Below are 19,231 nucleotides of genomic sequence, written 5' to 3'. Positions count from 1 at the left end.
CTGTAAATTAAATCCCGTTTGAAACTCTGAGTGACCTTACGCAGACGCAACACTCCATACCAACTCCTCTATTTCATTATCACCCAGATCAAGCCTTTCCAGGTTGGTTAACTTGCTGAACGACGCCGGCAGTTCCTTGAGGAGGTTCTCCCTCAATTCCAGTGACGTGAGTGACACCAGATGACCAAAATCGGTCGGTAGGCTAGTCAGGGACATATCATTGAGCCCCAGGGTGGTGAGAGACCTCAACTGGGAGAATGCTGGCGGTAATCTGGCAATTGGGTTGGAACTGAAGTCAGCCACTCGCAGGGAGTGCAACTGACCGATGCTTTCTGGTATGTCAGGAATGTCTGAAATAAAAAAATTATGATATTACAATTAATCATTGATGTATTTTTTGTAAACTATAGACACCCGACAGACGTTATACTGCCTGAGTTATGAATGATTACTTGATGCACAATCTTGTTAATTTAATTTTTTGTCGCGAAAATAATTAATGTTGATGGTTTTCTATCTTTCGAACCAAGAAATTCACAATGAAGCGTTAATTTCAATTGAGAAGAGGTGCTTGATGTTGATCAACAAAGATCTGATATAATTATGACAACGTCCAATGTACAACGTATTTAATCAAGAGTTGAGATGAGAAATCCTATACGGTCCCGCAACAAATTGAAAACTGCACACACATTTAGATCGAATGGACTGTGTTCTAAGAAATTTATGTAATGTTCTTAATTCTTCTTCCCGTAAGAACCTTTTACGAATTATTAGAGAACTTAAAAAAATATGAACGAAACCGGTAAAGTCGTTCTCAAGTTAATGGTGTGACCAAGAAAAATCGGCATTTATTATTATATGTATATATAGTTCACAAAGTACCCCTCGTATGTACGATAAGCCAATATCAATTTTTAATAACATAGAAACCTTACCGATATTGGGATTAACATAATTTACAACGCCAAAGGCTTGACACATTTTTACTCAGTTATAGATCATAGTGAGACCATTGAAATTCGTTGAACTGGGGACAGTTAATTGGAGCTACGTTTCAAATACGCAATTAATACGAAATTACCGCCTTGAATGACAGGCGCTGAATCACAAATAAAAGATTGCATCCCGGAAAGGTTGTGATCATGAAGTTTTTTGCTAAATTAGGTCATTAAAAGTTAGTGATTCGTGATTATTTATATCTATATGTCATAAAAATTCCACTAATTTTCTAAATTAATGCTTACATTTTTTGTTACTATATTTTCATACAGTTCTGTTTTATTTGTATTTAATATCTTTATCAATTTTTTCTTATTATAATCAACATTTTGTTGACAAATCCAACTATCTCAACCAAATATATTGAAAAAAAAACGACCAAATAAAACTTCGGTACTCTTTTTTGCAGAAAGGGTCTCGAGTTTCACAAAATAGCTAACCAAACTCTATAACCTACTCTCTATCTCTCACCGAGTTAAGTCTTCTAGCTTGAAAATAGAAAGAAAACACAATTTGATGGAGTCAAACCTCATACATTCTGGAAACAATTTTAACTAATCGATTTTGAGAATCGCGATAACAAACACTTGTGTGTCAGCAATGAAACATCTTTTTTTTTTCGTCAAATGCGAACTTTTTCTTGATTTTATCGTTAACATAAACAACCACAACAAAAAACGTTCACAATATCACAATTCTGAAATACTAAAGCCATGTTTTTTCCAACAATTAGAATTGAATTTATTTACTTTAAGAGCTAATTTTCATAGTTTGACTGTTTCTTCGCCCTCGAAATCTATGTCTAGATGTTGTTTCACGTTGACTATTTTATCTTCATGGCAATGTTTTTTCGTCCATTGGAACTGCTAATAACGATTATTCTGATCGATAACCATATATCACTTTTTGGAATGCCTATTATATCTCTTAGCTCACTTTTTTTGTTTATAATTATTAAAAGCCAATGACATATTGGATTTCGTTTATTACCTCATCGTATTTGCTACTCAAAATTTTATTGTTGCATATAAATTAGTAACTTTCTTAAAGAAGAATCCATCTTAGCATTTATATTTCTTATCAGAGAACGAGAGCAATTGTTCAATATTTACATATTCGTTGAAAGCCTTCACCATCGATAATTGTTAAACAAATACTAAATAAAGTAACGTCTTCTAACTTTATCTCCGGTTGCTATTTATACGTCATGTTAGTTACTTCTGGGGCCATTACACTTTACTATTACGTTTTATATAAGGGTGTTTAATTTTAGTGATGATGTCTACCGCTGATGCGGTTTTTGGACAACCTTCACGTCTTTACGGGTTGGGTGATTCTAATATGAATTTCCAAAACCCTTAAGTATTTGTCTATAAATAATTTAAGCAGTACATGATGTTGAAATGTTTTTGTTGTGTTGATGATTTTTTATAATGTTATTATGAAAGATAAAATATTAAAATATCTGGTAGTTCTATAGATGATGCATAGATGACGCTGCGCGAAGTTATTGAACAGGCTAGTATAAATCAATTTCCATAATTCTTAACACCAATTTCAGATTTTAGTGGAGGTTTTTGACCAACGTCTTGGAATTCATTGAACATGAATATTTTTGATTATTTCATGCCGTTTTTTTGTCATTTGCATCAAAATCAACACTTTTAAATCGTTAAAACTAATGACGCAACATACATTTCTGAAAGTATTTGATGGCTTCGGTAGCAGATTTCGTCAAATTAAATAACAAAAAGCTGCCAAATCAAATAATAAAAAATAAATAATGAATGCCGAAAATGTATGAATATCTTAATAATAGTAAATGGAAAACTGTTATTTTAGGTAGTAATGTACTTCGCATTTTTTACCAATACATACTATTGATTAAAATACATGCAGGTACCCAATAAAATTACGCAGTGACTCTTGTTTTGGAATAATTGACAACAGAAAAAGATTCTGAAAAATACGGAAGGCTGTATCATAAAATGACTATAAAAACATATTTTGGCATCGTTGTTATTGCATTAAATGGGGTCAACACTTTGAAGGCAATAAAACAAATGTTGATAAATAATTAACAACTGAGTCCTTTATTTTACAATTGCCGGAACTCTTTTGGCACAGTATCTAATATGAAATTACAGTTATTAGGAAAAAATAATAGAAATAAGCCATTAAATCGTAATGACATCTTAATGACTGACACCACATGCTGTAAGCTAAAAGCAATCAAGGGTTTTTATTAACGAATAACTACAGTTAAACCGAGATTCCGCCTACAATTTTATTCTTATTTCTGTGCAATCAAACGAGGCGCTATCGATATAACTAGAACACTCGAAAGTCACTTTATATTCGCATCAGAATTATTAATAAAACTTATTTATCGTAATATATCAATCAACCTATTAAATCGAGCAATCTCGTAACGAAAAACAGAAATCATCTTCGACGCGCGTACGAAGGAACGTTGATAAATTGCCGAACGATCAAGTCTTCAATGAGCCGTTAGATTTCGCAATATCCCATTATAATATATATATCGTAACAGTTAATCGATTCGGCGTTTTAAACATCGATTAAAATGCGGGGTTATTTTCGCCGGTCCGTCCATATCGAACGGAAAGCAAAATTTGAACGTTCTCGATTTGGCAGAAGTCGATTACCATTCGCCTAATGAAAAATAGAAACGAATACCGTTCGGACGACGGATATGAGGCCGTATGTGTAGCTAGTCAGTTGATGGTCAGTGGTGCATACTAAATCGAATGGTCGGCGAAGTGGAAGTTTGGATTGTTATATAGAGTAGTCGCTCGGGTTATTGTTTATTGATATTTTGGGAACAGAACGCGATATTACGTAAAAACACTGTCATGAAAAGGTTTTAATATTCCATTAGGAACTTGTATGTCAAATGTTGTACAATGTCAAATACAATACAATGTTGAAAAATCATTTATAAAAAAATATTTTTATTTATTAAAAAAAGTATTTTCCATAATCTTCTACTATTTTTGTTAATTTTTTTGGTAATATGATGACATTGTGTGGAAAGAACGATATTGATTTGCTAGCGAACTGTGGCCAACCAAGACATGTTGCACCGATTTGTGTGGTATCAGCGCTATGTCTGGCGAATACGCTGAAGGCGCCATAACTTCTCGTTCCGAGTTAGAACAACGTATCACCCAAGAACGGCCGAGCGTTGTCATGCAGCTATTGTTGATCATTTTTGCAAGAATACGTTGTTCAATTTCAACTGACGTCGGCAGGCTTCTGTAATTAACAATTTCATTCGATCTTTGCAGTTCGTAATACACTAATATCTTGGTGATATCCACCATATGAACAGCAATATTTTATAGTCCTGAATGTTCTGCTCGAACATCGATGTGGATGGCTATCCTGGACAAACTTATGACCTATTGCGCTTAGGAATATCGGAATAGATTTAACTTTTATCATCAGTCACAAAACGCCTCAGATTTTTTCCAGGCAAACAATTAAATCGCAATATTGAAATGATATTTTCAATCAATTCCAGGCTAGTTTTTGCCAGTAACATCAAAATAATTACTTTTAAATAATCGAAACCAGAACACACAATTAGGACATAACGGAGCAGCCTAACCATACGTTTATAAAAGTGTTTGATGGGTTCTTTTTTCAAATAAAGATTTCTTCATATCAAACGATAAAAGTAATAAAGGTTGAAAATGTAATTTTGAACGTTCCGTGATTAACCATTGTGTATGTTATATAGAGAAATGTCAAAAATATGGAATTTAATAGTTAGGTCATGTTGTTGTCAATAATTGATTAATAATTTTTCACATTTTTATAAATTAATATTTGGCATTATATTATGTAAATATTGTTAATATTATTTCAATAATGCAATAACAATTTGCTAATTCAATTATTTTAGATTTTATGTGTAATACACGCTAAGCTATATGAAGGCTAAATCTATCCAGAATGTAGAGCCCACGAAAAGTTATTTTATTAATCGACGAAGTGGATCTAGCATTTCAATCAGTGCAATGGCTTGACTGCGTTGGCTTTATATTGTAGTAGCAGTTTGATTAAGCCAATTCTCATTGCCTTGTGTAGGTCGTAAGCAAATAATTAATTAGTAGTTGCTTGACGATTTATTTCATTGAGGGACTACGCAGCACTTATGCACTTTACCATTCGTAATTAACATGCAAAATAAATTATTTTAATGCTTTGGAATCCGATTTTTAGAGTTTATTTACATAGAAGTGTAAATAAAAAAAATACCTGACATTATTATTTAAAAATAGAAGAACGTACTAAGAAATTTTAGATATATTGATTTTACTTATAGTTCATATTTCTCTTTCTCCTCAAAAATTCGAAAACAGACTACCATTATGCCCTATACGACAATTCACTGTTTGCAAGGTATAATTAAATTCTTGGAAAACGCAACATTTGGAGCATTTAAAAATTACGAATACTTGTACTAAAATTTTTATTCTCAATTATCGTAGCTTGATCATCTAATTCTTGTATCCTTTATTAACAAATAGATTATGCGATGAAAATAATTAATAATGTTCAAAATTCCATGCTGATAGTTAAAAAGCTATTAACATTATTAATAGCACTTAATGATTTACCAAGAAACAATATGACAAACAACTATACTAATTAACTGTAAAAATCAAAGTCGTTAGGTAAAGTGAAATGTCAACAAAAAATCGATTTTGGATATTTGAAAGAAAACGACAATACAAAGGTCATGGAAAGAGAAAGTACTTACACAGTTAACTAAAGTATATCTTGTAATAAAACATGCAACAGGTTATAATTTATTTTATTTGATTAAAATTTTAAAAATTAGGAGGTACCAATGAAGAAATAAAAAAATATTTTTAATGTTCAAAGAATACATAAAAGAAAAAAGGGAAAATATTAAAAAATGAGCCTCAAAAAAAAGGCTGATAGTCATAGCTTAGATTGCAATCTGAATTAAAAAATCTTAACCTAGAGAAAGAAGCGTTGTTAAAAGTAAAAAAGTCACATTTTTGCGCCAAATTACGGCAATGTGACAAAAAAAATAAATTTTTTGATACTTTTTTATTTAATAGTAGGAATATTAGTAGGAAATGTACATATTTAATGAAATCAGGCTTACAAATTAATTTTAAACGGTGTACAACAAATGGTGTTACTGTGCATAAAATCCTATCGGCCACATTTATAAACAACTCCATGTTAAAGCCTCATTGACATGCTTTCCTTGTCAGTATCGCTACTATATGTTTCTTCGTCGAAGTGTGAAGAAACTTTTTTTTTTCAGTGCATTGAATATCTCTGAATTTGTACCGAGTAAATCGGCTTTTGATAACTAAGCTCCATCGATTTCAACATGTGAATACTGGTTTCGACGTTTCAAAACTGGCGATTTTGAATGAAGAGCGACGGTCAAAAAAAATTGAAGACGAGGATTTTAAATCATTACTCAATGATGATCAGTATAAAAGGCAAGAACAATTACAGAGTTGTTGGGAGTCACAAGAAACCATTTTCAATGACTTGAACATGAGAATCATCCAAAAGCTTGGATATTTTGTGCCATATGAATCGTAGCTGAGAGACATAGAAAGGCGTTTCTTTCATCCTGTTATTACTGGCGATGAAAACTAAATCCATTACGACAACCTAAAGCGAAAAAGATGGGAACCAACAGCTCATGCATCAACATCAACGGCAAATATATTTATATCGGCAACCGAATATCTATAGCTTTAAACTAAAACCCTGTATGATATTTGGTGGAACCAACTTGGCGTGGAATACCATGAGCTGCTAAAACCTAATGAAACCATGAATGGGGATAGCTATCAACTAGAGTTGATGCTTGCACTCACCTCATGTTGAGCCATGCACTGTGCGAAAAAGAGCCGGCATAGAGCAAAGACACAATAATTTTATTATTCAGCATGACAACGCTCAACCATATGTTGATGTGCAAATATTGGAAGTATTGAAATGGGAAGTGTTGCCCCACCCGCTGTATTCTCCAGACTTTTCTCCTTCTGATTACTACTTGTTCCGACATAAGAGTCGTCACATGTCCGCGCAGCGTTCAACGTCTTATAAAGATATCTACTAAACTAATTTATAGGTTTAAAAGATTAAAGATTCGGGTTAGTAATAAGCCGATTTGGATGATTAACTTTGAAAAATCGTCTTAAAAGCATATCCTTAAAGAATTAAGCTTTGAAAATAAGAAGAAAAAAAGATTTTTCAAATTTTCGGACTAGAATAGCACCTTAAAATAACGGATCGTGACTGTAACTCTCACCTTCATTTCTATAAATTTGACAGCGAAAAAAAAACATTGTAACCCAAAGTTATAAACCAGATAGACTCCGATCGGCAAACGACGATCGTAAAACCATCCAATCGGGCAATAAGGCCGGCCGATGATCAAAACAGAGACGGCGACGCTAATGTTACGGCCCCATTGCCTGATAAAAGCCGGCCGAACGTGTCCGATTCCATCAAAGTGGCCCTTTTGTCCGCGTTTAGGATTTGTTACGCACCGCAAACTGGAACCTTTCACTGCCTTCATTGTCATTTTCCTTTCGGTTTATGACCAATTTCCGGTCGTCTCTCCCAACGACGGGCGACGTGCTTCGTCCAGCCCCACCCTTTCCCCTTGGAGATGCAGACTTATTTTTGCGGTTTAGAGTGTACACTTTCCACGTCCGTGCTATTAAAACGAAGCTGATAATCGATAACGATTTCAAGCTATAATACTTTCACTGATGCATTTTTGTAGATTCCGGAGACGTTTTTATTACATATACTTAGTGACGAAAATACAGTAAAACATTTTAAATAAAACAATAATCCTGCTTGGTCATTTGGTCATCTTCGTTCAAAGAAGTTTAATTCGATGTCTGGAATGATTTCAATTTGATTTCAATCAATTAAAAATCATGAAATAAAATCGCAGCTAAATCAGACGAATTGTGGGGTTGCGGAATGATGAGGTAAATTTTTAATAAAAAATAAAATAAAGAAAAATTGTAATACAAAATAAATTACACTGTTAATGACAGAGTGCAATACTGTATATCTATTCCATCCCAAATTGCTCACTGATTTAAGAATATATAGTGAAGCTAATCTCCACTAGAAATAATGTCACTGTTAATAATTTATAAGTTGTTAATTTTAACTGATAATAAAGATAAACATAATTAAGACATATATTATGGAAATATTCCAATATTAATTTTTGCTCATCCTGCTCAGTACGCTCAGTCTGCATTACAGAAACACAAAAAAAGTAATAATACAAAATGTTATTGTTTAAACGAATTCAAACCCACTCGATCTATTGTATTAAATATTAAGATATACCACCATGGGTACTATTTTACATCATCTGCAGGTATTAAAATATCATCCAACAAATATTTGTGATTCATTGTGATTTTAAAATAAAGGCTATTTCACAGACTAGATACCACAATGAGTAATAATAGTAATGTAGCTTTTTTACAAGGAGAATTCAATAAGAAGATTCGTGGAAGTGAATCAAATGGCAGGTCAATTTTAATGTAATTAAGAGCCATAACTGCAGGTGCACTATTGAACAGAACGTTTCTATTTTTGTGAGTAATTCTGGGGAAATTTGTTGTTTTGACGCTATTTTTGTAGCATTTCAGGTAAATATTATTTGTTTAACGGCAAAAAAACTAAAAATTATAACACATTTTTCTCCACAGGTGGATTTTGAAGGCGGTAAACACCAGAAAGAGTAATAACTAAGTGTATATGTGGTAATATGGCAATAAACAATTGTTATGTATTTTTTATGATTCTGTTATTATGTTATATTATCTACATATTATTTAACAGTACCGGGAACCTATTTTAATTCGTTTTTATGCGGAGCTTTATGCTATCTAGACTTTTGTATTTATTGGCAAAAGAATGTACATAACTAAATTTAACATGATTCTCAGATATTATGTCAGCAAATGATGATCTTTAAAACGATTAAATATGTACAACATTCTGAACAAAGGCAATGTAATAAGAACAATAATAACTAGATGTTGCTTGTTCTGGTGGATGAAATAGATAAATAAATAAAAGATTGCAAAGGTTAAAAAATGAAAAATTTTAAATGACTACATATAATATGATCAGTGTTCAATTAAGTACCTTTAAAAATATATAAAAAAGAAAATCAACTATTATATTTTTAAGTATATTTTGGACAAATTATTTTTCAATTTATGGTTTTTTACTACACAATATTTAAGGCAATAACAATGTAAAAATAGAAAATAAGTTATCAGTTTTCAGATTAGATAGTTTTTTTTTGATATATTCAATAAAATATTTTATTAAAATTCTATTTTCTAATTCCCCCTGTAATATAAATCATTATTAATGCTATTTTTTTTAAAATATATTTTAAAGTCTCCATTTACCAACTATTTTATTATATTTTTTTTTATCTGGACTGGACCTACAGTTTAACGTGGGCTCCGAACCACGATCCTCAACTTTAGAAATCATCCCAGAAGACTATATACTATGCTATTTTTTTATTTCCCTTGTACTAAATAAACCCGCTTTGCGCTTCCTCAGGTGTTTCGGGCGACAAAAGCTTGGTCACAACTTTATACATGGAAGATCGTATTGTAATTTTTATAAGGCAAGAAAAATTACAAGAAGTGAGCTAAGACAATACAAAAACAATAAGCCTTGAATTTAATTAAAAATATATAGAAATACCTATTAAAAGGATATTTGTACTTTATATAAACTAGTCATGCTTTATTTAATCTACTTGAAGTACGAATCAAAATTGTTACGACTCTATCCGTCTATGTATATCCTATCTGCTTTTTCACGTGAAAACTAAGTACGGTTTCTAGTCGATGAAATGCTTTTCCATGTTCTAACGAATCATCCTTACATCTAATGCCATCGTGCGATTCCTCGACTTTCAACTACCCGGTAATTATTTTCCCACGAAAACGACGTACCATCACGTCGATCCGTCGACGGGCTGTGAGAACCGTCTGTGGCCGATTTTCGCTATTTCTTAAAATCGCATCGGTAAACGTTGTAAATAGTCCGAATGCGTTTTATTTCGTTTTGGTCTCGACCTTCACGTCGTGTTCGTGATTTCTCGCCTGATTCCGACAAAATATAAATCCACTCTAATCAAGTTTAACTAACAGTAACGCAATAACAGTAAAATAATGATGTAAAAATAACGATTTTTTGATTTAAATATAATTAAGTGTTCATTGACGTCGTTATGATACTCAAAATAAATACAAGAATCGCATGTTATCTATATTTCTAATCTACAACTTTTACATGTAAGCATTTAAAAGGGACCGAAAGAACTACTAATCAAAATTGAAAGAAAATTGAATTATTTCTTTTTAATACATTTTAAGGTTTCCTTTTATCAATGATGGTTTATCTGGACTGGGCCTACTGTTTAACGCGGGCTCCGAACCACGGTCCTCGGCATTAAGTATCCTCAGAAGTGAATGTCTTACCCAACCTAGTTACTAGCGTGACTGGGATCATTTTTCTTATCGAATTCTACAACCTTGCCTAGGACAATCACAAACATAAATTTACGACCTAGCAGGATTCGAACCCGCGACTATCGCAACAGTAGCTGAACCGTCCTGTCGCCTTTACCACTGCGCCAACCAAGCCCGCAAAATTGAATTATTGATAATGGTTCATAAAATAGTACACTAGATTCTCTGTATTTACGATTAATTGTTATTTTGTAGTGTGACAGCATACTCTTACTGGGAAAATAAGATATTTTTTAGAAGACGTAATTTTCAAGTAAAATATTTATTTAGTTTTAAATCCTACATATTTTATAACTTACACAGCTAAATTAGAGGACATCCAGAACCAAATAACAATAATAATTAGAAGCGCAAAGAAAGCGCTTTGAACGCAGTATTGTTTTTCGCCTCAACATGTCAAACAAATCCTAGTAGCTCGCGTAGTTTATGAAGGAAGGTTGCTTCAATTCACTATCAACCATAAATACCGGTAAGAGCAGTTCTAAGGCGGGCGTATATAAAGGGCGTTTCAGTAATTATTATCAAAATTTGTTTAATTATAATCTTCTGCTGAAATTTTCATCACGCGAAGCAGCCAATTTAGTCAATTCATTTCGTCTGTAAATTTCGTGGTGATAGATTGAAATATTTACTGAAGATAGTCCCACAAAAATCTGCATGAATCAGATCCGGATTTATAGAATGTGTGTCTGTTATAATTACTTTGGTTTTATATCAAACTGTTCATGTAAGCAACAGGCGAAAAAGACTATTTCTTAAAATCACCCTACTTTTTAAATTTATAATTGATCTAGTTGTCTTAATGAGGTTAAGATTTAAGAAGCTGGTGAAAAAACCATGACAAATACTATTCATGTGATGTTCAATTAAATAAATACAGAATATGTCAGCAACTCATTTACCTTTTGGCAAGATGGGTGTCGATATCCACAATGAACTAAATTCTAAATAATAGTCTAAGTAGTGAGTTTACCTTTTAATTTCAATTAACAGATTACATATGGCCATCAGAAAACAGCAATATTCTATAAATTATGATACGCTTATATATATTCTATAAATTGCTTCAACATCCACCACATTTACTAGATTTAACTAGAATAATACTTACGTACGAGATTAATAAATACATCAGTATGTATTTCCCAAATTAAAATAAAACTAAATTACATAAGCTAAAGTTAAGAATACACTTATACACTTAAACAAGTTCCTGTGGTTTGGTTCACTTCAATTTTATGATTTCCTGTGTGTTGACCAGTAACTATATTGTTTTCATGTTGCTGTTCATCAATCTTATTTCATGTTTTTACGGCGAAATCTTGGATCACTTCGTATATCCATTTGATTTCGAGGTCATCGTGCAGGTCTTCGTTGGTTACGTAGCGATAAGCATTGGTAGTTAATTTAACAAACTGACGCAGCTTGATCAAAATCTCACAATAGTGTGTTAATAAATGGCAGTTGCGGAGAGCAGTGATACATTTAACATTATTGGGCGGGAAATTCAAAAAGTTACTAACTTATCAAACTGTCCTCCTCTTATTCAAACCTTTTAATCAGAAGGTTTAAAGTAATTGAGTTGCTTTATAAAGAATATAAAAAATATAACAAGAACAACAGTGCACACGAAGCTATGCAAAATTAACTGAACATTCCACATAGAAAACTAGATAATGGAGTCAAGATCAGGAAAATACAAAACTAAAATATAAAAGAGTAAGCCATTTAATAACTAATTATTTATTGTTTATTTTAACAAGTTAAATAATGAACAAAACAAGACAGAATAATAATTAGTGAAGTCGACACAGTGCATACTGACAAAAACCCGACAAGACCGAAACCAAGGTCATCGAATTACAATTTCTACGCATATATAGATAATTATAATGAATACAACAACCCATTCAACATCTTACCGGTAAACGATGTTTTTTTTTCAACATTTAAAAATGATCTCGAATATCGTGTTAAATATTTGTTACACTCGTTAACTTTATTATCGCTTTTACATCTACGCTTAGAGTGTATCATTAGTTTGACTATTGTTTGTAAATGCGTAGAATACTGAACACGTTTTTGTTTATCAAATGCACGAAGCATTTTTGAAAAAACATATTTAATAATATCCTACTAGAAGGGTTATTTCAATTAGTACACATATTGCCAATTGTTCTAGGTGTTTGTTAATTAAACAAATAAAACGTTTTAAATTGTCTGAAATATGTACGCTTGTTAAATTTCGGTACATTGGGTAAATTTAAATAAAACGTTCTATATGATATATTTATATGACATTTTTTTGGCAAAATTAGTTTTCTTTTTATTCAACATAATTCCATTCAAGGGCGAGACACTGATTATAGCGACCCTCCAACTTTTCGATACCATTTTTGTAGTACGATTTATCCTTGACTTCAAAATAGGCCTCAGTTTCGGCGATCACCTTTTCATTCGACAAAAATTTCTTCTCAGCGAGCATCCTTTTGAGATCTGAGAACAGGAAATAGTCGCTGGGGTCAGATCTGGAGAATACGATGGATGAGGAATTAAATCGAAGCCCAATTCATGGATTTTTGCCATCGTTTTCACTGACTTGTGAAACGGTGCATAGTCTTGGTGAAGCGGCACTTTCTTTTTCTTCAAATGAGAGCGTTTTCCGGCGATTTCGTCCTTCAAACGATCCAATAACGCTATGTAATAGTCGCTGTTGATGGTCTTTCCATTTTCAAAGGTAGTCAAAGAAAATTATTTAATGTGCATCCCAAAACACAGACGGCATAACCCTGCCAGCCGACTGTTGCGTTTTCCCACGCTTTGGAGCGGGTTGATCGTGTGCAGTCCACTCGGATGACTGTCGATTGGACTTTGTTTCATCAATTGTCACATATAAACGCAAAAACTCTGGTTCATTACGCTTGATCATCTCCAAACACTGCTCCGAATTATCAACTCGTCGTTCTTTTTGGTCAAGTGAGCTCGCGTGGCACCCACTTTGCACAGAGCTTTCTCATACCCAAATATTCGTGAATGATATGATGTATACGTTCAGTTGATATCTTTAGAGTGTCTGTTATTTCATTCAATTTCAATTTACGGTCATTCAAAATCATTTTGTGGATTTTTTAAAATGTTTTCGTCGGTAACAACCTCTTTTGGGCGTCCACTGCGTTCACCGTCTTCGGTGCTCATTTCATCACGTCTAAACTTAGCATACCAATCCTTGATGGTTGATTTTCATGGGGCAGTGTCCAGAAAATCGGCATCAAGCCAAGTTTCTGCTTCAACTGTATGTTTTCCCTTCAAAAAGCAATATTTTATCAACACGCGAAAATCCTTTTTATCAATTTTTTTGCACAATAACAAAAGCTGCTTCACTCAAAGTGCTATAATTCACAAACTAATGATCAGACAGCTGTCAAATTTATACACACATCTTTTGAGGGTTAAGGCTAACTAAAAAACATATGGATTTAATTCTAGTAGCGCCATCTATGTGTCAGGCCGGGGACTTTTCAATTGATCTGTTATATAGATTGCAAAACACAACAATCATAATAAATTAATTTATCAACAAGTCATAAAATTGTAGTAGCATTTCTAGTTACATTTGGAGTAATCACATCAATAAAAAATACATTAGATAACAAATGATGAATGAATGACCGATGACGATTAATTTTGAGAAACCATTCTATATAATATTCTACTGTTTTTTGTTGTACAATCAAATTCTAAAACTGATATGGATCTATAGAATCCAATATGGGGACGTTCTGCGAAAAGTGACATAAATAAAACACACTTTAACACACACACCGGAACAAAGTTCTAAGGAGTGTCGTAGATGCACTCAGATAGATGCTATACGAATTATTAAATTACACAGTGACCTTCAGAACCGATTATTGATTAGATTACAATTTACAGATTACTTAAATAAAAAAAATCAATTGGACAAAAACCATAACAATTGTCAATAACGTTACGAATAATAGTTCATTAGTATATTCATATCTTGGAAACTAAAAATGCAATTAGCTCAAGAGCTAACAAAGTTGTTCTAGTAGGTTTTTGATTCATATTTTATTTAGTAAAAAATGTAAGTTATTAAGATCCTTTAATTATGATTTACAAGTATGATTGCCTGTGTGCTATGTGCTGCTGTTTCCTCAGATCTTAGGGCTTTAAGACATTTTAATAAATACTAACATAACATGTTAACATAAAGTAATTATTCATGTAATAAATCAAGACTGAACATACTTCTGAAGACGTTTCAGATATTTTCAATATCCTTAGTCGCACCGATGAAGAAATAAGGTTACTATTTCGAAAAAAAATCTGTTAGCATTAAAATTTTATCATAATCAATAATCATAATATATTATTGCGGTATAAAAAAGACGTTTGCAATGAACTCGAAAAGAGTGAAAGCATAAAACGTAAATTACGTAATAAAATACGTAAACTAAAATAATGTAAAATCTTATTATCTTATCAGCTTCTATTTGAGATAACTTTTGTTTGTCTAATTTTTTCTAGTTCTGTATTGGATTAGATATACCAAAAACATAGTTTCAGTAACACGTATTATTTATTAAAGGCTGCATTATCGAAGTCGCACTACAAATACAAAATAAATATAACTGATAAAAATTTTCAGCTAAAAATTATTTTCCGCAATGTTACCTCTGCCAATTATATTTATTACTCACAGTTCGAATAAATAATTCGTCAGATATTTCCACTGAACATGGCTTAGTAAAAAACGTAGAATTGGGAAAAACTGCTATTATGAAAATACTTAAAATAAGTTTCAACATAGATTGCGTAGGAGTCGATCGGTGCCTATCCAGGACGATTTTATTTCAAATAGATGAAACATTTTCGGGGATCTAAGATATTTCATTAAAATAGTAAAGGTTTTTATTCTAATCTTCCACGTTACACTTGTTAAAATGTTTTGACGCTGTGACATAGAAAAAAGCTAAGCTGTAATAATCTTTAATTATTTAATTAATTAATAAACTGTTAATAATAATTAATTGAATACATCAAAAAAAAGAAGAAAAAAATACGTATTAAGATAAAAAAATGTATGAATATACGTAAAAAGGCATACATTTTTATTTGGAACAAGATCTAAATTATCCATACATAATAAGTTTCTAAATAATAAGCAGATACCAAAACTTATATGGACCTACAAAACTTAGTTATGGGGATGTTTTGCGAGAAGTAATATAAACATAATATAAGTATTTCAGAATAAAGTGCTGAGACGTGTTGTGGATACACCCAGATACTACAGGAACAGTCACTTACATGAAGACCTTGAGATTCCAACTGTCAAGAGGAAATTAAAGAGATTCACAAGATTTTGGGAAAGATTCCAGTCCCATGTATATACCGAAGTCCTGTACATCTTGAACAACAGTGAACTAGGATGCAGACTCAAGAGAACCAAACCGTGTGTAGCTGTGCAGTGAAGTGCACTAAATGGTAAAAACACTAAAAATGCTACTGCCGTTTATCATATTTTATTAGATACTAAGTAAGGATCAATGGGCGTAGCTCAGTACCTAGTTTCAAGTTACTACAAAGAAAAATTGTAAGTTAGTCGAAAACGATTAGTAATAACACATAAATATATTCAACAAAATTACTTCAATCGTTCATTCGGTTTTATCCTATAACACTGTTAATTCGATGCTAAATCAGGTGAATAGAAACTATAGTACAGGAATTGTGGCACTAAAAATTGTTAATAGCCCTAGAACCAAAATCATATAATATAATATTAGATTCATTTGGTGTTAATTTTTATTAAAAAAATTATTTCAAAATGAATTTAAAGTAATGAGAAAGAGAACCTACTAGAATCCATGTAAGTCATTATAAAGTTAGTCTTGGTCATCAAAGTTCGAAATAAATGCAACGGCACGTTTTTTTGGCCCTACGCTTTGGACGGAAATGTTATGATTTTTTATTGCTATTTTGGTGTATGATTTTGACGAAATTTGAATTTATGTATTTTATGTTCATTTTTAGAGCATTTGAGGAAAAAGTAATTTGTTTAAACGTAAACACGAAACAAAAATGTTCTGTTTCACGATACGCAGGTTTAAATAGTTATTCAACAATACGTATATTTCCAAAAGATCATGCTCATCATCAACCTCTTATGAGACCCTACATAAATACAGGAAGGCTTGCTCATTGCATTTCGGACCTTCGGGACTTTAACTATAAGTGTAATTCCTAATTGTTACATTAAGGTCGATGTATATAATTGATTTGAAATATATAACATGTGTTTATGCACATATATCTTTATTTTAACCTATCGTAAAGGAAAAAATGTCCGCAATTTAATGTTGGAATCAGTAGTTGTTCAACGGTAGATTCTCCAAAAAGAATTAGATGTAAAACTCTATTTTTTTTAAAGAAACTGAATTGAGAGGTTTGAAAATAGAAAAGTATATCATGTATTTTGCAACAGATTCAAAAGAATTCAACTCTGATAGCAAAATATCAAGCAAGAATTGTAACATTAAATATTTACACATCTCTATTATTCTACTATTGTGCTTATGTTACATCATTTAAGACACCAGGAGCCTATTTTAATTATTTAGTGAGTGAATTTTTAATTATTTAAAAAAAAATATGTTATAGAAACAAGTGTTATAGAAATGGGAATATTTAATTATCGTTGAAAGAAAAATATGCTCTAAAGATACTGATTGCTCAAAATATATAATAAATTTAAAAAAATGTTTTAGTTAAGTTTACGGAACCTTGAATGCTACTATGCAGGGTACTGTTAAGCATGACGTCAGTATTTTTTAATACTTTATATGATTATAATTAGATTATAAAGTTAAACAGCGTCGCATAAGAAAAAAACTAATAAATTATAGAGATCACATGAGCCCTGGTGTTACTGGCGATGAAGATTGAATTTAAAAATAAAAATGTTCAGCAGGCACGGTACGGAGAGTATGTTTGTACGAGAGGACGTTAACTGTTAGTGAACACATAAAGGCTGTAGTAAGTTTTCATCAATTTCAAACAATTTGTTCCGTATAGTTTACGGACCAATTAAAATGCCGCGTTTTAGTGCCGAACGCGGCTGCCAAATGAACGTGAAATTCCACACGTGATATGCCCCCGTTGTTTACCGAAAACCGATGCAAATTCGATCGAAGTGCTGCGTTTGATGTCTAAATTTAACAAGCGCCGTTCTTGTAATTTGTTAAAAGTTGCGTCATCGATCGAGTACGCGACACAGACTTGATGGCAACAACGGTTGTCGGTTCCGACCTGAGTTTGTCAAAGGCCACATTGCCATTTGACAATTAACTAAAGTACAAACTTTACCGATAACTTTAGGCAATGCTGAATGCTGTTGGCAGATATTTAATAACACTATTTGCGGGTGAAATATTCAGAAACATGATTTACATAAACCATGATATTATTAAAACTATCGTAATATATTATTAATTTATCGACTGTAAACCTCATGTTAATTTTGAATAATTAAAAATTAATGTTCATCTTAAAATGATTAATGCTACTTTTTAGATCATTTTAATCATGCATATTTATTATAAACGTAACAATGTATCACAAGCAATTGTATTTACTAATCAATCGTTACGAATCCACAATAATGTATTTTTATATATAAGTCAAATCCCAGCTGACCCCGATCTAAGAGTCTATAGGTTTTAATTCAATATCTCCCTAGCCGTTTTTTACATTAAAATTAGCGACAAACTGTATAATCAGAAGAAGGGAAGTAAAGTTACATCGATCTGTGATGAGATTCCTGGTGCTCTTGCCAAAAAGTGAAAGCTTCTAGAAATATATACTAGAAATAAAGAATTTTATGAAGACTTAACAAGAGAAGATAGCGTTGAAATAGGGGATTTAGTAGAAAAGCCAATGAAAGTTTGAAAGCCGTTGAATTATTAAAAGCCCCACCCCCATATCGAATGGTAAAAGTGTCATATGAAGTTGGGAATCTTAGAGCAACGATAAACAATTCAGCTTATTTAGGTCTAGTAAAAATAAATCCATTATTCTATTCCCGTCTCACACTGTAAAAGTCCGATTGATTTACCCTAGATGACGAGAGCTCTTCATTTTCAGGATACATTGCTCTACAACATTTCCGGATTTGGTGCATGCGCACTCTCATGCATAGAATAAATCATAGAAAAGAATACACTATATGAAACTATGTTGTTTTCCTTTTCTAATAGCGGTCCATTCTTTTCGGGTCGATCGGTACGGTCGATCAGATTAAAACAACAAAAAAATCTAGAATATATAGATTTTGTGTTGGATTAATAATTCTATAGTATTAATAATTAAATTGCTGTGTTATTCTTGGTGGTCTAACATACATTGGTTTTAAAATATGAATGAACAAGGGTAAGTGCAGAATTTAAGTTTAAATTTTTAAAAATTATAAAATCCAAACAGCATCATTTGTATATATAATGGGAATTTTAGCTGCCAAATTTATAACACATCATTTTCAACGACCTGGAATAGGTATCAACATATGCCAAAATTTAATG

At 32.0% G+C, this 19,231-nt stretch overlaps 1 protein-coding gene across 26 annotated transcripts in view; it reads right to left on the bottom strand.

The window, feature by feature from the left end:
• The window catches only part of scrib (scribble planar cell polarity protein), a 163,712-nt gene that overhangs the window by 115,730 nt on the left and 28,751 nt on the right, over window positions 1-19,231 (bottom strand). For all 26 annotated transcript variants that reach the window (XR_013004289.1, XR_013004290.1, XR_013004288.1 and 23 more), the window contains exon 3: window positions 61-350. Coding sequence is in view for 20 of the 26 variants with exons in the window: in XM_076395062.1 (XP_076251177.1) it covers window positions 61-350 (290 nt within the window). In the remaining 6 variants the exon portion in view is untranslated. The remainder of the gene's footprint in view (window positions 1-60; window positions 351-19,231) is intronic.

The sequence above is a fragment of the Rhynchophorus ferrugineus genome, unplaced genomic scaffold (genome assembly GCF_030347505.1).
Source record: "Rhynchophorus ferrugineus isolate W39M unplaced genomic scaffold, kcgeb_rfMv2 rfM2, whole genome shotgun sequence".
Lineage (NCBI taxonomy): Eukaryota > Metazoa > Arthropoda > Insecta > Coleoptera > Curculionidae > Rhynchophorus > Rhynchophorus ferrugineus.
Note: the sequence above shows the minus strand (reverse complement) of the source record. Positions and strands in the feature narration are given on the sequence as shown.